At 39.7% G+C, this 20569-nt stretch overlaps 1 protein-coding gene across 1 annotated transcript in view; it reads left to right on the forward strand.

Annotated features, from left to right (window-relative positions):
* LOC307123434 (B-cell receptor CD22-like) overlaps positions 1-19418 on the forward strand; it is a 49484-nt gene extending 30066 nt beyond the window's left edge. The window contains exons 2-10 of the mRNA XM_079811969.1: positions 12953-13019; positions 13128-13481; positions 13571-13819; positions 13904-14155; positions 14279-14366; positions 17397-17436; positions 17656-17733; positions 17808-17874; positions 18015-19418. Coding sequence (XP_079668095.1) covers positions 12953-13019; positions 13128-13481; positions 13571-13819; positions 13904-14155; positions 14279-14366; positions 17397-17436; positions 17656-17733; positions 17808-17840 — 1161 coding nt within the window. The 3' untranslated portion in view covers positions 17841-17874; positions 18015-19418. The remainder of the gene's footprint in view (positions 1-12952; positions 13020-13127; positions 13482-13570; positions 13820-13903; positions 14156-14278; positions 14367-17396; positions 17437-17655; positions 17734-17807; positions 17875-18014) is intronic.
* The last annotated feature ends 1151 nt before the right edge of the window (positions 19419-20569 follow it).

Consider the following 20569-nt stretch of genomic DNA (forward strand, 5'->3'; position numbering starts at 1 on the left):
GTGGGGCGGAGTTACGTATGCAAATTCCGCATGCCCATGGCATTGGCACTGGCATTGGGCGTTTTCTAAGATCTCGAAGATGATAGGCTTCTAAGCGAAACCCCCATTCGTTAGTCACTAACATTACGTCTCCGTTCCCTCCTCAGGGAACGAGGGTTATATCCGTAACCGAGACATTTTGTTTGTTTTCTTCTCTTCTAAATCGTACTAGGTTGAGACTGTAGTACCTTTCTTCATGACGTGGTGACATCATTTGTGGTAAAAATGAGGTGGCCCCTTAATCATGGAGCTCTCTAGCTCACATTCGTTTTAAGGTGGCCTGCCGATATTAGGGGTGGTGCGTCAATCCCTATATCGTGACCTTGACCCTTATGGGGTAGACAGGCATTTTACCTAATAAAAGAAGAAGGAGAGGGAAGGAACACAGTAAAATCCCCAGAGTTAAATTAACACTGCTCAGAGAACATTTGGTCCCACTCTACAGAGTGTTAAAGTAACACTGAATCAGTGTTAAAGTTAATGAGATAATTGAGAGATTAATTAATTGATGATTGGCCATTAGTGATGAAAACCTGATGATAATGAGTAGAATCACTGAAGGAAAGAGAAAAAGAAAAACACAAGAACTACGACTGACTATAAAAAAGACATTAAATCTCTGAAGATCTCAGCAGAGGAGGATTAAACAACTCCACAAACAGCATTACCAGCTTCACACATTACTAACCAGACTGACTTTATTTCTGTCAGACGTCTCTTATTGAGAATTAACAAATGTTTTGTTTGATTTTGTTGTGAAAATTGTTAGTTTTTAATGTGACCATCATGGTGATCAGTGTTTTCTTTAGTTGGGCAGTTTGATGACTTTTTAACATTAGTGTTTCTCTGGCTGCTGTAACTGAGTTTGTTATGGCAAGAAAAGCAAGAGTAAACACAATCAGATGCTGTCGGCTGCTCGATGATGAGAATATGATCATTGTATAATGATTTAATTCATTGATTTTATGACTGAGTATGAGCAATATACTATTCACTTTTTTTATTGTGATTTTAGAAAAGATCCAACACTGTTTTAATCAGAAAAGCTGAATAAGTTTTGCAACCGATTGTACACTAATCGTTTCTAACTCCTGCGAGATGAACTCACACACAGACATCAAGAATCTGCCTATGAATCTCAACAATGGTGACATGCTTCATGCCACAATGCATTCTGGGAGCCATAGATGAGTTTTGCGTGATGCACCCAGAATGCATTGTGGCATGAAGCATGTCACCATTGTTGAGATTCATAGGCAGATTCTTGATCTCTGTGTGTGAGTAAAACTCGCAGGAGTTAGAAGTGCTTATTGTGTGATGTGTTATTAAACCGCAGTACAAATCTTACGTAAAATTTTTTTGATAATTGTTTAGTTTCTCTGATGATAACATTGCTGGATCTTCTGCCCTAGAATCACAATGCTCCTATAATCAATGACTTTCAGGGGATCAGCAAATAAGGCACTATATGATGATAACAACTGTATCATAGACAACAAACGTCAAGATTTTCTTGCCATTTTCACCGTAACGAACAGTTACAGCAGCCAGAGAAAAACTTATGTTAGCAAGTCAAGGGTCAAGAGCCCAATTAAAGCAAACACTAATCACAATAATGGTAACTTCAAACAACTTTAATTTTCAATAAAACATCAACATCTAAACCTCAATAAGAGCTTCTGTAGTCATCTGATAGAAATAAAGTCTGTCTGGTTAGTAATGTGTGAAGCTGGTAATGCTGTTTGTGGAGTTGTTTAATCCTCCTCTGCTGAGATCTTCAGAGATTGAATGTCTTTTTAATAGTCAGTCGTAGTTCTTGTGTTTTTCTTTTTCTCTTTCCTTCAGTGATTCTACTCATTATAATCAGGTGTTCACCACTAATGGTCAATTATCACTTAATTAATCTCTTAATTATCTCATTAACTTTAACACTGATTCAGTGTTACTTTAACACTCTGTAGAGTGGGACCAAATGTTCTCTGAGCAGTGTTAATTTAACTCTGGGGATTTTACTGTGAAGAGATGAAACAAAACAAAGCGATTCAGTGTTTCTTGGTCTTGCTTACAACTAGGGTTGTGCAGCTAAGGTGTCGTGTACCCTAACTTAATGAGAGGTGTTTTACTTGTTGGGTAGATTGTGCAATGTTTCCTATGATGAGTGTAGCCGGGTCCATGCTAAGCTAGTTTCTGAAGCTAGTTTCTACCTGTGAGAAGAACATGTTTGTTGAATGTTTTCCATGGCAGATGTGGTTAACTTCTGTATGTTAGTGTGTATGTAAGTGGTGTAGTGTAGTGTATGTAACGTAGTGGATTTATGGTCAGATCTGTTCCAGTCTGTTTTGGTCCCCCCTTTTCTTGAAGGCATGTCAAGCAGAATCTGACTTGTCCCATTTACTGTCCCCTTCATTGCGTTATAGGAATTCTCTCATGAATAGCTGCATGAATTCTTGTGAATCGCTGCCCAGCCAGCACAGTCATGTGGGGCCCATATGGGCGTCACCTGGGCTGTCTAACTGGGGCCCAGCCAGTTTTGTCCTCAGTTTCCATGTAGGCCCCACATGGGCTAGCCCAGATGAACTGAACACTGATCAGTGTGCACACTACAGGCTGTTAAATGTAACTGAATCAGTGTTGGAGTTAATGAGATAATTAAGTGATTAATAGAGTAATGACTGAATATTACTGAAGACTCCTGATGATAATGAGCAGAATCACTGAAGGACAGAGAAACACAACAGACTTCAGACACAACTTCACAAAAGCATTATCAGCTTCCCTTTTTACCTATTAGATTGACTTTCTGTTATCTTAGTTTTTTTTGATAATTCCCACTGAGCAAAGGTGTACGTTGAAAAGACGTCCACTGAGGAGCCAGAATGAAAGTTTTTATGACGTCTGTTTTTGACGTGTTCTGCATGTCCGATATAGACGCTCATGGAACCTCAGGGTTAAAAACTAGTTCAAATTGTGGACATATTTTCCATTTGTAATTGCAAAGCAACTCACAGACAGTGTGTGTTTGTCCAGAAATCATGAAAATAAAAGAAACTTAGCTCACACCTTTAGACACTTTAGACAACTTAGCATCTGTAATTCACACATCTTTGGATCGTGAGAGAATCGTGGGATTCAATCCAGGATCTTCTTGCTGTGAGGAGACAGTGTTTCCCACTGAGACATTGGTGCTGCCCTTAATCACAGACATAAGACACACTTTGACTATTTCTGTCAGACGTCTACAGAAGCTCTTACTGAGAATTAACAGAGCTTTAGATGTTGATATTTATGTTTCATTTGAAGTCACCATTGTGGTGGGAAGCGTTTGCTTTAGTTGGGCTCTTGGTCCCTGTATTTGTGTTAGCTTTTCTTTGGCAGCTGTAACTGTGTGTGTGAAACACAATAGTTATGGCTGAGAAAGCAAAGATAAAGTGACTTCAGGTGTTGTCAGCTCCTTGTTGATGACTAAATCATCAGAAGTCTAGAATCTTATGTTATGCTTTTGAGTTTTGTGTTCTTGTTTGGCAAATAATAATTTGTTTATATACTATAACCTTGTGAATTCACTGTATCGGGACTAATAGCAATAAAATAATCACTTATCCTGAAAGATGATAAAACAGCATGAACACATTGTTTTGAGAAAATATTTCACAGTCACACGCAGACATCAAGATTTTGCATATGCTTCACAACAACGGTGACAATCATAACAAAAAAAACTTCATGCTGCAATGCATGATGGGTAGCTTCAAAGTACAAAACTCATGCTTGATTGTCACCGTTGTTGTGAATCATATGCAAAATCTTGATGTCTGTGTGTGACTATGAGAAATATTTTCTCAAAACAATGTGCACCTGCTGTTTTATCATCTTTCAGGATGAGTGATTTGTTTATTGCTATTGGTGTCAATACAGCAGATTCAAGGTTATAGTATATAAATAAATTGCTATTTGTTGAACAAGAACCTAAAACTCAAAAGCACAACATCAGATTCCAGACTTCTGATAATTTAGTCATTAACAAGGAGCTGACAACACCTGAAGTCACTTTATCTTTGCTTTCTCAGCCATAACTATTGTGTTTCACACACACAGTTATAACATCCAAAGAAAAGCTAACTCAAGTACAGGGACCAAGAGCCCAACTAAAGCAAACACTTCCCACCACAATGGTGACTTCAAATTAACCATAAACATCAACATCTAAAGCTCTGTTAATTCTCAGTAAGAGCTTCTGTAGACGTCTGACAGAAATAGTCAAAGTGTGTCTTATGTCTGTGATTAAGGGCAGCACCAGTGTCTCAGTGGGAAACACTGTCTCCTCACAGCAAGAAGATCCTGGATTGAATCCCACGATTCTCTCACGATCCAAAGATGTGTGAATTACAGATGCTAAGTTGTCTAAAGTGTCTAAAGGTGTGAGCTAAGTTTCTTTTATTTTCATGATTTCTGGACAAACACACACTGTCTGTGAGTTTGTGAAGTTGTGTCTGAAGTCTGTTGTGTTTCTCTGTCCTTCAGTGATTCTGCTTGTTATCATCAGGAGTCTTCAGTAATATTCACTCATTACTCTATTAATCACTTAATTATCTCATTAACTCCAACACTGATTCAGTTACATTTAACAGCCTGTAGTGTGCACACTGAGCAGTGTTCAGTTCATCTGGGCTAGCCCATGTGGGGCCTACATGGAAACTGAGGACAAAACTGGCTGGGCCCCAGTTAGACAGCCCAGGTGACGCCCATATGGGCCCCACATGACTGTGCTGGCTGGGTCTTGACCCCACCCCTCGTTATCCGATTATTGGTTAATTTGTCACACCTGCTTTTTTCCCATTACCTGCCTGATTTGTCACCCTTTATATTCTTGGTGTTTCCACACTCCAGTGCTTGATCGTTGTCTTTAGTCGTTAGTATGTTTTCCTGTTCTCCTGTTTTCCTGTTTTCTGGCTCCCTGTTCCCAACCCTGGTAACCTGGTAATTTCCACATTGTAGGCTTTGTTTTGTGCTTATTATTATTTTGTATTTATTAAACACTAATTTTCTCCTGCACTTGAGTCCTCGTCCCTTTTGCTCATGCCGATCCTGACAGTAAGCACATAACACAAGAACAGTTATCTTTGAATACAAACGGAACTTTATTGATTACTCTAACACATCAAACTAAATCTAACATAAACACACGCACTCGCACATTCAAACGCGTTGCAGAAAGGAAGAAAGTGAGGAAAGAGTGAGTTTTAAGAGAGAGAAATTATGAAATCCCAAGCAATATATGCATTTATAACACATGACCTGAAGAAACTATTGATCATTAATTTAACCTCCTATCGTTTCTTAGGCAGGGTTATTAAATTTGATCTAATGCACCAGTTCAGCTCGGAATCTAGAGGTATTACTTGCGTTTGTGTATTGTCTAGAAAGGGGATTCCCGTTCCCCGCTGGAGAGGGGTTTTCCCGGGTCTTTGATTTGCTGAAAGTCTGGTCGTGTCTTTTGATCACCGTCTTGGGAAGCCAATCACGTGGCGTGTTGGCGGCTGGATGGAAGTCTTGTGGGCATTGTTTGAAGTTGAAGCTGTTGGGGTAACAGCTTAGGACCCAGGACCAGTAGTGAAAAATGAAGACCAGGAGTCAGGAGTCAGATTAATTAAAGAAAAACTTTACTGAAGAATAGTTTGCAGTTTCATCAGCAGAAGCCAGCTCAAGAGGAGTTCGTAGGCCGCACTCCCTCTAACAGTCTCCCCGCCTCCGTCTAACGTACATACAATTTTCTGAACAGTTATACGGTTTTCAAGGTCTAGACACGTCATTACTGCCATGTGGAATGATTCTGATTCGTTCTAACAACATGCAATGTAAGCAACTTTCCACACGTAGACAGATAGGAGCATATATCACTAAAAATGCGTAGACTTGATGTCGCCCAGGCCCAGATTAGTCCCTAGCGACCTCGGAGGTCATAGAAAAGACGCCTCCAAGTCTAGAATCGTCTGCCGAAAGGACCATCTCCAATACTGGATCTGCACAGAATCATGAGACGCACACACAAAGCTTCACAGAATAACAGTTTCCATCAAGGTCGGGAGCATCTTAACTAACTATCAACAAAGCACTTCTCCAAAACATGCTGATACTAACTCTAGTTCAGAAGTGAATTTATTCTATTTAGTAAGAAAGAAAAGTATATCAAAGTCTGGATTCAAAAGCACAGAGCAACTAAAACACTACAATATCCTAAATCACTCCTTGAATATAGAGAACTGATTTATCAAATGTAGGACACTGTTATAACTTGATTATCATTAATTCTTATTTTAATATTGAACATAAAATCATTCTTGAAGGATATGTGTCTGATGAAGAGACAAGTGATGTTTGGCTTGACCCTTGACCCTTCAAAGCGCACTGTTGGAGACTCGTTGAGAAAAAAACTTAAACTTTGCGGCAAAACTTAACAGAACACGAGACTTAACGGAAAGAAAATAAACTTTAAGTAAAAGAAAGGAAAGTGAGAGAAGAGCAGATGGCCTGAATGAAATCGTTGTTTAACCCATTTTCTCTGATCTTGGTCTGCCACGATCATCAGATAGTCTCCTGGGAGCTCTCCGTTCAGAATTCAATTCTGGTCAACTGCTAGGAATCAACTCAACTGAACAACTCTGAACTCTTTGTCCGTGTTCTGAGATTAAAACTCAAATATTTGCCAATCCCCTGGATGAGTTCTGGCCAATTAGGGTTCAGGGGTGACTGTGTCTCCACCCCTCCCATAAAATTGGGTTATCTATGGTAATTTAGTTTCCTGCTCTTAAGCAGAGAGTAAATTTAGACCTAATTTCTTACTATAAGGACATGATCCATTCTACAAAGATTTCATTCAGCTCATCTGTTGGATTATACCCATACAAACAAAAAGATATCAAAAACGGTGCCTTTTCATCCACTCATTCAATAGTTACATAATTGCATGAATTGGGAGTGATATACATGCATAATAGTCACGTGTATCAGTTGTAGACACACTAACAAGCTATGTCGAAGGCTATTTGAATGCAAGTCCAATAATCAGTGATTTGATGTGCTTCATATGTTACAGTTTCTGTGAGTTTGCTAGGAGTTTTAGCTGTGTCACGTGGAGTTCATAGTGTTTAATCATGTCTAAATATTTATTCAAATGAAACACCAAAAAATAAGTAAGCAGTTATGATTTGCAATACTTTTTTGAGCAACTAGATTAGACTGGTTTATTTATTAAAGAGCTAAACAGGCACCTGGTGGGTAATGACATTACAAATGAAAATTTGTATTTTTTCAGTCACAAAATGACTCTAATTTGCCTCTTTGCATTGAAATGCTCTATTTTATCCTTAAATACTACACTAATTGTAATATAAATTAGAAAAATATTACAAGACAAATATTTTAAGTGGTAATGGATTGTTGCACAAATAATATTTAGTACCAAAAGATATCCTCAAAATATTCAATAAATATTATTGAACTAAAATATAGAACATTTATTTAATTGAAAAATAGTTAAGGTGTATGATCACATTTGACCATCAATGAGTATAAGTGTGACCAATTAGTAAGGAATACCTGAGGGCTGAATACAAGAAAAACATTAAAGGTCCCATGGCATGGCATTTTTCCATTATTTTATAATGTTTCCTGAGGTGTACTTATATTGTTAGTATGATTTTTACATCATAAAATGTCATAATTTAGAAATAAAAGTCATTTTTTTCAATACTGCTGTTTGCCCTGTGGCTGAATGCCCTGTTTCAAGGGGCGTGTCTGTGGTGAGACTTCAGTAAAAACGGCCACTATTGTGATTGGCTGACATCTTTGCATTTGAAATGAGCGGAGGGGGCGTGGTTTAACGAGGCCTACGACGCACGAGCTGCTGCCAGAGAGACGGATGGACCAGAGTTCACTTCACATCAGTTCTGTCAGTATCAGTTCAGTGAACTGTTGTAGTTACAACATATACTTCAGGTTATTAGTCTATTTTTAGTCGGAGGGACTGTCACTCATGTCAGAAAGTTAGTAACTTTAGTAAATTATGGATCAGCGCTGACTGACCGTTTAGAACGATTCAGTCCGATTTGGTGAACTGATTCGGTTCACTAAAAAGAACCGATTCAAAAGAATGATTTGTTCGCGAACCGGACATTACGGAGACGGAGCGATTGCTAACAAAGTTATTTATAGTAACTACTGAGTTATGAGAGCGCTGTCAGTCAGCGCAAGTTTATTTTGTTTGTATCTGAGAGTTCTGAATAAACACGAGTCCCAGTCACACAGAGTCCGTCTTCATCATTATTATCAACTTTGTAACACATGCAAAGTACCATTACAGCTGTCGAGATGAACGAGTTACGATTAAGTGTTGATAATAACATTATTTTCAGATATTTTCCTATCATATGAAAATCGCCAGTGACGCGCATTGAGTACACAGCGCAAACAAAGACACAACAGCAGTAATCGAATGTAATCCAGTTTATTGTGGGGAAAGCTGCCTAGCCCGGATATGCTCACGCTTACCCCCCTTCTGCTTAATCTCGCGCCGCGTAAGGCGCCTCCGCTGTGGGCCAGATGCAGTACTGGGGATTGGGGATGTTGAAGGCCGACCGGTCAGTGCAGCCAGAGCTTCGGCGTGTGTGAGGTTTATCTCTAAAGAGATGGGAGTCTGCTGATGTTGAGCAGAAACGACTGTATGCACATTTTAGAACAGATAGATGCGGCGAGGACGTACAAAAACACTCACTCACAAGATAGTAAACACCGTTCTGTCGGGAGAGAGAGAAGCCGCTGAGTGTGCACGAATAATAAATAATTAGCTACACATCAGAAATCACTGATCACAGATCAGAAGGAACTGAAAAAACACTTCTGTTTTCATTTGTACATCCAAACACTGAGAAACTGCCAGCGTTCACTCGTTCACAAGCAATGATCTCTCGAGCGTTTGCATGGGCGTACCAGATTCTCTGGGCGGAGGAAAGGGAGGTAACCGTTCCTGCTTGGACGTCAAACCAGGAGACTTCAGGATTGGCTAGTCTGGCCCATCATTTTCTCAAAGGCAGAGAAATACAGCCAGAACTCGGGTTTACACCGATCAACATTTCTATCCACTTGGGGACAATATTCAGGCTAGGGGAACTCATATTAATGTTGAAAAACCTCATAAAATGAAAATTTCATGCCATGGGACCTTTAAAGGTCCCATGGCATGGCATTTTTCTATTATTTTATAATGTTTCCTGAGGTGTACTTATATTGTTAGTATGATTTTTACATCAAAAAATTCTAAATTTCATAATTTAGAAATAAAAGGCATTTTTTCTATTCTGTCATTACTCCTCTGGCTGAATGCCCTGTTTCTGCTGTAGCAGAAATGCATGAGAGAGAGAGACTGACTGGGCACTCGTGAACCACGGAGAGCTGGAGGAAGTTTTATTGTACTGAGTTGTTGAGAGCGCTGTGCTGTTAGCGCAAGCTTATTTGTATCTGAGAGTTCTGAATAAACAATCTCCGTCATGTCGACTCTCTGTCGTCTTCCACAATTTTCTAGTGAGCGATCACATCTAAATTTTTCAGTTGGCCAAATTGAATTTCTGTGAAGTGATGCAATTTAAAGGGTTTAGTTTACCCAAAAATGAAAATTCTGTCATTAATTACTCACCCTCATGTCGTTCGACACCCGTAAGACCTCCGTTCATATTTGGAACACAAATGAAGATATTTTTGTTGAAAGCTGATGGCTGAGAAAGGCTTCAGATAGGCCACCATTGGCATTCAGTACATTAATACTCCCAAGACCCATAAAAAAAATCAAAATAACACCTTTATCCAGTTTGTTATTGTCTTCCGTGTGTGCCTCCACGACGCATGTGCGAGAATATGACGCAGATCTGGCGTTCGGACACATGACCCAGAAGGGATTTGTTTACAAGCAGAGGAAGACGCGCGTGTCTAAGCTGTTGGATTCTACATTGGCCTATCTGAAGCCTTTCTCAGCCATCAGCTTTCAACAAAATTATCTTCGTTTGTGTTCCAAATATGAACGGAGGTCTTACGGGTGTCGAACGACATGAGGGTGAGTAATTAATGACAGAATTTTCATTTTTGGGTGAACTAACCCTTTAATTCAATTAAAATTCAAGAAATGTAATTTGCCAACTGAAAATGTTAGATGTGATCGCTCACTAGAAAATTTTCATTTGGAGACCTGATTTTTTTTACAGTGCATGTAATGTACCATTACAGCTGTCGAGATTGTCAAAAGTGTGGTTATAGCATTATTTTACAGATTTGTTTCATGCACAGCAAAATCCCCAGTATTAAATCAACACTGCTCAGAGTGTATTTGGTCCCACTCCACAGAGAGTAAAAATAACACTGAAGCAGGGTTGAAGTTAATGAGATAATTAAGAGATTAATTAAGCAATGATTGGCCATTAGTGATGAACACCTGATGATAATGAGCAGAATCAATGAATAAAAGAGAAACACAAGAACTACAACTGACTTCAGCCACAGCCTTAGATGAAATCAAATGAAGATAAAAAAGACATTACATTTCTGAAGATCTCAGCAGAGGAGGATTAAACAACTCCACAAACAGCATTACCAGCTTCACGCATTACTAACCAGATTGACTTTACATCTGTCAGACATCTACAGAAGCTCTAATTGAGAATTATCAGAGTTTTTTTTTTGTTGATTTTGTGTTGAAAATGTTTTGGTTTTTATATCACCATCATGGTGATCAGTGATTTCTTTAGTTGGGCAGTTTGACGACTTTTTAATGTTAATGTTTTTCTGGCTGTTGTAACTGAGTTTGCTATGGTAAGAAAAGCATCCTTTGTAACAAAACATGTGTTAAGATAAACACTATTACAAAGACCAAAAATTTACTTAAAAAAAGCAAAGTGTCAAACTTCTTAACTAAAGGAAACACTATTCACCGTAATGGTGAACATTTTCAATAAAACATCAACATCTAAACGTCTGTTAATTCTCAATAAGTGCGTCTGTAGACGTACAGTATGACATGAATAATTATGAAGTTGTTTAATCCTCCTCTGAAAGAAAGTCTGAGTGAACTTGAATGATTAGCTACACATCAGAAATCACTGATCACAGATCAGGCATTGATGAACACTGTTACTCACTGTTTGTCGCGGTTCTGTCGAATCCATATCGTAAAGTTTGTTTGTAAAGCCTTTGCTGACATAAACTGAATACATTTTCTCTAAACGTTCTGGGCGGGCAAAGCAGAAGAAGGGGAGGTAATCTTTCCTGGTGTGACGTCATAACAGGAAAATTCAAGATTAGCTCGTCTGAGCTGTCATTTTCTCAATGGCAGAGAAAGACAGCCAGAACTCGGTTTACTCCCATCAAAATTTCTAGCCATTTGGGCCTCATATACAGGCTAGGAGAACTCATATTAATGTTAAAAAACCTCATAAAATTAAATGTTCATGCCATGGGACCTTTAACATTATTAAACATTAATAAAATGTTACTGTAAATGTGATTGACGTAATAATCAATTCACACTATGCTGTACTGTTTAGCAAAAAAATGCTGCAAATACCTGTATAGTTAAGCTCTTGCCTATCCGCTTAAGCCATTCAAATGTATTGACACAACGCTGTATTGAGAAGTATTGAGAGCGTCATGAACCACGTGACTGTGTGCGCCGCCGCAAGAAGAAAGCATGTCGCAACTCAGCTCTGGCTTTAACTGTTATGCCACATTAAGTGTGCTAAAATGGTATTTATTGTTTGAATTTCGTATTAAAACTTGTTTTAATGTAAAAGCTTAGACTTTGTTTCATATCAAAAGCAGATTTTGCAAATTTGGCGTGAGATTTACTTGGGCAGAGTGAGAGCGTGAGACAGAGCCTGAAAGCGTGTGTCTCACGCCAAATGCGTGAGCGTTGGCAATCCTGTGATCCCATTAGAAACTCTATATGCGTCTACAGTCTCAACAGCAGTCCACTGAATCAACAAATCCCCGATGCCAGAGAAATTCAGAGGTCACCAGGGCGAAGCCAGCAGAGCAATGAGTCAGGGCAGAGCCTGCAGAGCAGGGAGACGGGGTGCAGACGGCAGAGCAGGGAACCAGGGGGAAGCCGGCAGAGCAGTGAGTCAGGGCAGAGCCTGCAGAGCAGGGAGACGGGGTGCAGACGGCAGAGCAGGGAACCAGGGGGAAGCCGGCAGAGCAGTGAGTCAGGGCAGAGCCTGCAGAGCAGGGAGACGGGGCGAAGTCGGCAGAGCGGGGAGTCATTGCGGAGACGGCAGAGCAGGGAGTCAGGGCAGAGCCTGCAGAGCAGGGAGACGGGGCGCAGCCGGCAAAGCAGGGAACCAGGGGGAAGCCGGCAGAGCAGTGAGTCAGGGCAGAGCCTGCAGAGTAGGGAGACGGGGCGAAGTCGGCAGAGCAGTGAGTCAGGGCAGAGCCTGCAGAGTAGGGAGACGGGGCGAAGTCGGCAGAGCAGGGAGTCAGGGCACAGCTGGCAGAGCAGGAAACCAAGGTAGAGCAGACGAAACCGGAGACCACCACGACGGAGCAGATGGGCATAATCATGGAGAACCAATGAAATAAAAGAGCAACAATAGGAGACACTGGAACCTAGAAAAACATAAAAGTCCAAACAAACAGGGAAAATGTAACATATAATGGATATTTTAAGTAAAACATCTATCGACAAGGCATAATTATATATAAGAAACACGTCTTTAATGAACATCAACATCGAAACAACATCTAATAGCGAACTACAATAATAATTGATATTTCTTCTTACAAAACATTTCAAAAAGACATAAAAATAAGTTGTAAAGAAAGTAGCTATGCTTCTGAATTATGATGGCTGAGATAAACCACTGTACATTTGTTGTAGGTGTTGATAGTGACATCAGTCAGAATGGCTTCTCCTCTTCCTCTGATCGTTCTGCTCATGATTCACGGTGAGTCACTGATTTTACAGCACTTTTTGCAAGATTTTGCATTATACTTTTCTCAAACATACATTCACATTTGCACAAAACTTGTTCAGGATTAATTCTGTGTTTCAGGGGTTTCTAGTGCCAATTGGGGTGTGAGTTACAGTCCTTCACGCATCTGTGCACTAAAGGACTCAACAGTGATAATGAGATGCTCTTATACATACCCTACTGGACATCAGATCATGAAAGTGTTCTGGAGCAAAATAAAAGATAAAAATAAAACAGAAGAGTTTCCAGATCTATCTAATGACCCTGAATACAGTCAGAGGCTTCAGTATCTGGGAGATAAACAGCAGAATTGCACCGTCAGACTGAGTCATGTGACACTGAAGGATTCACACGAGTACTATTTCAGATTCATCACTAATAAAGACAACTGGATTGGTAAATCTGGAGTGACTCTTGCTGTCACAGATGTCTTTGGTGAGGTTTATCTCTTCTTCTGTGCATTATGTTGAATAATAATCAGTGTATGACAGCAGCACTAGATATAATGTGTGTGTTGTGTTCAGATCTTCAGGTGGAGTCTCCTGAGAGAGTGACAGAGGGAGATTCAGTCCGTCTGACATGTAAAAGCAGCTGCACTCTGACTGACAGAGCAACATTCATCTGGTCCAGAAACTCACAGCCATTAACTGAGAGAAGAGACAGAAACAATGAACTCCTGCTGCAGTCAGTCAGAAGAGAGGATGCAGGCAGATATAGCTGTGCTGTACACGGACACCATCACAGCTCTCCTGATGTTCATCTCAATGTCATGTGTGAGTACAGATTCATTTGTTCTTTTTAAAAATTGGTGATCTTGGATGAGATGATTTAAGGATTTCATGTTGTGTCCTTTTTAGATGCAAGCGTCTCAGTGTCCATCAGTCCATCTGGTGTAATAGTGGAGGGAGATTCAGTGACTCTGAACTGCAGCAGTGATTCAAACCCTCCTGCTCTGAACTTCAGATGGTTTAAAGGAGGAACAATTGTAGGATCTGGAAGAATCCACAGCATCTCAAAGATCAGCTCTGATGACAGTGGAGAATACAAGTGCAGATCCATCAATGAACATGGAGAGAAATACTCTGATGCTGTGACTCTAAACATCATTTGTGAGTTTTATTATTCATATTCTCTATTTTAACCACATAATCCTGTTTACTTCCTTATTTGTAAGTCTATTTTGTCTTATCTAGTCCTGTTAAACATTTGGTGTGTGTTTGTCTGTATTTCAGCAGTCAGATGGCTCTTGTCTGTTGCTGTTATTGGTGGTGTTGGTGTTTTACTCGGTGGAGCATCAGGTGCTTTTGTTACATACATTTGGTAAGACGTTCCTTTCAAAAATGTACTTCTGTATGTATGAAGTGTTTCTGTTGATTACAGTAATAATCAAAATTATGAGATATATATAACCAGACAGCAGCTTCTGGCAGCGTTTCTGAGGAATCATAGCCCATTCCTCATGAGCAATGGCCTCAGTAATATTCTTGGGTTTTCGAGCTGCAACCGCCATCTTCAAATCCCACCAGAGATTTTCTTTGGGGTTCAAGTCAGTGACTGTGATGGCCACTGTAGAGTCTGCTTGGACTTCTTCTGCAACCAAGCCTTGGTGCAATTTGAGGAATGCTTGGGATCATTGTCCTGTTGGAAGGCCCAAGCTTCATTTTCCTCACTGACGGCATGACGTTTTCTCCTAAGATTTGCTGATACTTCACTGAATCCATCTTGTCTTCCACACGCTGCAGGTTTCCAGTGCCAGAGGATGCAAAGCAGAGCATCACCGATCCACTGCCATGATTAACTGAAGGCAGAACGTTCTTTTCAACATGTGCTTCATTCTTCTTCCTCCAGACATACCTCTGACCCATAGGGCTGAAAAGATCCTCCACAGAACAGAATCCCAAAACTTCTGTGTTTTTGAGCCGACTTTTCTTGTACTTTTGGGTCAGTAGTGGTGTAGTCTTGGAGTTCTGGCATGGAAACCGCATGTGTTTATTGTCTTATTGTGCTTGAAACCTCAGTGCCTGTTGCCACTAAGTCTTACTGCAGGTCTTTTGCAGTCACTCAAGGGATTTTCGGAGTCTTCTCAGAAATCTGGCTGCACCCGTTGATAGCTTCCTTTTTCTGCCTCGTCCAGGTAGTGTAACACTGCTCCTTTAACTTTGAGCTTGTGAACTTCCAACGGTGTCTCTAGGAACATTTAGTGCCTTTGCTATAGTTTTGTATCCTTTTCCTTGTTTGTGAAGGGCGATGATATCTTATTTTTTTGGACCATTCTTTTGACTTTTGCCATATTTCTAACATGCAGTCAAGCGTGACACTCCACAAACCCAGCTGGTTCAGATATCTCATGTGTTCTAACTCAAGCACACCTGGTGTAACTAATGAAGCCGCTGATCAGGTGCCTCAGATGTGCTCGAGACAACACCCCAGCCAGCACAGTCATGTGGGGCCCATATGGGCGTCACCTGGGCTGTCTAACTGGGGCCCAGCCAGTTTTGTCCTCAGTTTCCATGTAGGCCCCACATGGGCTAGCCCAGATGAACTGAACACTGCTCAGTGTGCACACTACAGGCTGTTAAATGTAACTGAATCAGTGTTGGAGTTAATGAGATAATTAAGTGATTAATAGAGTAAAGACTGAATATTACTGAAGACTCCTGATGATAACAAGCAGAATCACTGAAGGACAGAGAAACACAACAGACTTCAGACACAACTTCACAAACAGCATTATCAGCTTCCCTTTTTACCTATTAGATTGACTTTCTGTCATCTTAGTTCTTATAGATAATTAACAGAGGTTTAGATATTGAAGTTGTATTGAAAGTAATAAAGTTACCATTATGGTGATCAGTATTTGCTTTAGTTGACTGTTTCATATAAAAAAAGAAACAATTCTGGTTGCTGTATTTGTTTGTTATAATGAAAACAGCAAGAGAAAGTGTATGATGTGGGTTTGTTGTTGATGATACAGGCGTTATCATCATACAGTGGCTTTATTTGCTGATCTCCGGAGAGTCATTGATTATAGTAGCTTTGTGTCTCTACAGCAGGAGATCCAGCAGTGTTTTCATCAGATAAAGTAAATGATTTTCAAGCATGTACATAAGGTTTGTTCTCCAGTTTATTAACACATTACACATTAAGCACTTTGAACTCCTGCGAGAATTCCTCACAAACAGACATCAAGAATCAGTCTATGAATCTCATGATTCATGCCACAATGCATTCTGGGTGCATCATGCAAAACTCATCCATGGCTCTCAAAATGCATTGTGGCATGAAGCACCAAGCACCATCACCATGGTTGAGACTCATAGACTGATTCTTGATGTCTGTGTGTGAGTTAATCTCACAGGAATTCAAAGTGCTTAGTGTTCAATCTGATTTAAAACTTCTTCAGCTCTTCTGATTAAAACCATACTGGCTTCTTTTTTCAAGAATCACAATAAAACAAGTTAATAGTATCCTATAGCTCTTGCTAAACAGTGAATCAGTGAATTAAGTGATCAGTGAAGATCAGTGAATGTAGCTTCTTCACGATGATTATATTCTTATCATCAAGCAGCCGACAGCATCTGAATGTGTTTTCTCTTGCTTTTCTTGCCATAGCAAACTCAGTCACAGCAGCCAGAGAATCACTAACATTAAAAAGTCGTCAAACGGGCCAACTAAAGAAAACACTGATCACCACGATGGTGACATCAAACCAACTCTTATTTTCAATACAACTTCAATATCTAAACCTCTGTTAATTATCAATAACAACTAAGATGACAGAAAGTCAATCTAATAGGTAAAAAGAGAAGCTGATAATGCTTTTGTGAAGTTGCGTCTGAAGTCTGTTGTGTTTCTCTGTCCTTCAGTGATTCTGCTTGTTATCATCAGGAGTCTTCAGTAATATTCACTCATTACTCTATTAATCACTTAATTATCTCATTAACTCCAACACTGATTCAGTTACATTTAACAGCCTGTAGTGTGCACACTGTGCAGTGTTCAGTTCATCTGGGCTAGCACATGCGGGGCCTACATGGAAACTGAGGACAAAACTGGCTGGGCCCCAGTTAGACAGCCCAGGTGACGCCCATATGGGCCCCACATGACTGTGCTGGCTGGGACCTGTTCTGCAGATTTGTGCGGTTTGAGGGAGTCTGTTCAGGGGCTGAATCATTTTGAGACTGCAGAAGTCATTAAAAGTTGTATTTTCAATTGAATTTGGGAAAACCATTTGGAACATTTGTTGTGTTGAGTTATTCTAATTACTTTGGTTTGATTTGTTAATTGCAAACAGCAAAAAGTCACACAAACACACACACATTTAAATGTACTGTTTATTTCTTCTGGCAGTCTTGCTAAACGGATGAAAAGAAGATCTGCTGTGAAGGAGGTGAGATGATCTCAATTATTCACAGAGTTTTCCTGCATGCAGAGATGTTTCCTACAGCCACTATGAGCCGTACAGAGATATTAAGAGTATAAGACACACGAGTCTCGTGTCCAAACACCTGATTCTTCAGTTCTAGATCCAGTGAAGATCCTCTAAACATTACAGTCAGCATTTAAAACATGAGCTCACAATGTGTGTGTCCTTCTGTCTCTCCTGTAGATCTCTGACCCCACTGAAAACACATATACAGCTCTTGAGCTCAAGTCCACGACCTCTGACCTGTACGACACACTCACAGTAAGTGAGACGCCAGTGTCAGATCCTCCATCACAGATGATCACATGACCGATCTCTCGCTCTCTTTCACACAGACCGTTGATCCCAGACCTCCTGAAGACTCTTGATCCTCAGAGCTTTTCTGAACATGAGAATCCATCAGTAAGTGTCAGAACCTGCAGCTCTTCTCAATATAATCAATAAAACTCTCTTCAGCACGAGTGTGAGTGCTTTATGATTCTTGAGAAAGGTTTTATAATGTTGTTGATGAACTTCTGTCAGACTTCTTATTGTGTGTTCAGATCAACAGGAAGAGGCGGAGCTCAAAGGAACCAATCCTGAGCTATGTGGGCGGAGCCACTGATGATTGACAGGGATCTTCAGTGATGAGTCACTAAAGAGTTTTATTTCTGTATAGTTTAAGAAACAATCATAATTGTGCAAATTCACAACAGTGGCGTAGGTAGAAAGTTGATGATGGGTGGGCCTCCATTGGTGTGGGTGGGCCGGAATAATTTGCATTAACCCCTTAATTTGGAAGAAAAATCCCAAAATAGCTAAAATTATTTCTTAGCCTAAATGTTGGACCTTTTATTGTCTATTGTCTTTTAATATAGTCAACTTCTACATGTTGATGCCTTCTCAAGCCCCCGTACGAGCTGTGTTTGTAATGTTTGAGCATGACGTGCGGATGGACCGTTTGCAAGGTTGCTTTAAAAGTCAGCTATTGCTACTAGTGTCGCAGAAACTAAATACTGTAAGCACTAAGCTCCGTGCGATCAGTCAAAGTGTGGGCGGCTGTAATGTGTAACGCTGTAACCTGTTAACTATATCACGAAGAGAAATCACAATGTTCTGTATCGACAACCTGCCATTAATAAACATGCTCACAAATATTACATGCAAATATATGATTGCCATGCCACAGCGGGCCAGACTAAAAACCTACCCATAGCTTACCTTGTATGGCTATGTCTGATGTCTGTTCTAAACAAGTCGGAGTTGGCTTAGTTTATGAATTGAAGATGTTGATGTTTATCACTTATCAGTTAGTTCACTTTCAAACGACATAAGTGTAATAGTGTCCTGTCATCTTTGTCAAGACGTGTTTTTTCTTAAACTGTCATAACTGACAGTTTAGCCATTTTTTTAATGACAAGAAAGGCGCAGCTGGATTCGAATCCGCTTATTGCAGCGAACATAACATTGCTATTGGCATGACGTAACTGAAGAGACGAATTAGCATATTTGTATTAATATTGGAATAAAAGTTCTAATGCATGACAAAATAAATCACATTTAAAATAATTACTGAAGAATTGTTAAACGTTAGAAAATAGTATTATTAAAAAAAATTTATTTACCTGGATCTGACAGGATGGGCAAGCTGTCAATGTGGGTGGGCCCAGGCCCACCCGTAGCTACGCTAGTGATTCACAATGTAACAGTATATCATGTTATGGTCTCGATGCGCTCAATATATTATCAGCTTCTGTTATCCTGTATTTTGTGTTCCTGTAACTTTACCTTTTTTTAATGTGCTTTAAAAATAATAATAAAAAAGTTGTATTTGCGAATGTGTGTATTTGATGACATCAACCCTGATTGATCCTCACCTGTAAATCACAATCATTCTTCATGTGTTGTTTTATCCTGTACGGTGTTCAAATCCTTCATATGTTTGAATTATAATTCTGAGTGCATCCATTCCTGCATCTCCTCTGGTTTCTTCAGTGTGTTTCCTTTAAAGGGTCATGAAACCCTAAACCAAATTTTATGAGATTTTAACAGAAGTATGTGTGTTGAACATCATGGAAGACAATGTTACCATCTGTTAGTTTTGAATGTGGGAGAGAACTAGTTAATTTTAAACCTTTTTGCTCTATTTTCAACTTCCTGGTTTAAATTCGCCTTCATGTCAACATCATAGGCTGTGACATTTTCTTGTACTATAGTATGGCGATGACTCCTCAGTGTCTCATAATTATTCATGAGACTGCGTGTCTTTATCCTATGAGAAGACGTGTTGCTTAATTCATGACAACACGTGTTGATAGGCATTTTACTCTGCCTGACGCTTCAAACAGTGAGATAGCATACAGTGAGAGATGCATTAATGGATCAAAAACGAAGTCTTCAAACAAATGCGATTCAACCACACTGTGAGTGTAACTGCTTTTTACGGCCATTTAAAAGACAAAACGGCTAATAAAAACTCCACAAAATAAGCCTCAAAAGTTATCAAAGGTGAGCAACAGCGTGTTCATTTATATTTTCGATGCAGAGAACAAATTGAGAATGGCTGTGCATTTAATTGTTGAATTATAGCTGTCACAGGATACATACACAGTAAAATCCCCAGTGTTAAATTAACACTGCTCAGAGCACATATGGTCCCACTCTACAGAGTGTTAAAGTAACACTGAATCAGTGTTAAAGTTCACGCTTTCCTGTAGCTCAAACAGTAGAGCATGGCGCTAGCAACGCCAAGGTCATGGGTTCGATTCCCAGGGAAAGCAAGAATTGACAAAAATTTTTAAATGTGTACCTTGAATGCAATGTAAGTCACTTTGGATAAAAGCGTCTGCCAAATGCATAAATGTAAATGTAAAGTTAATGAGATAATTGAGAGATTAATGAAGTGATTATTGGCCATTAGTGATGAACACCTGATGATAATGAGTATAATCACTGAAGGAAAGAGAAAGAGAAAAAGAAAAACACAAGAACTACGACTGACTATAAAAAATACATTAAATCTCTGAAGATCTCAGCAGAGGAGGATTAAACAACTCCACAAACAGCATTAACAGCTTCACACAATACTAACCAGACTGACTTTATTTCTGTCAGATGT

This window comes from Gobio gobio, assembly GCF_949357685.1.
Source record: "Gobio gobio genome assembly, chromosome: 3".
Taxonomy (NCBI): domain Eukaryota; kingdom Metazoa; phylum Chordata; class Actinopteri; order Cypriniformes; family Gobionidae; genus Gobio; species Gobio gobio.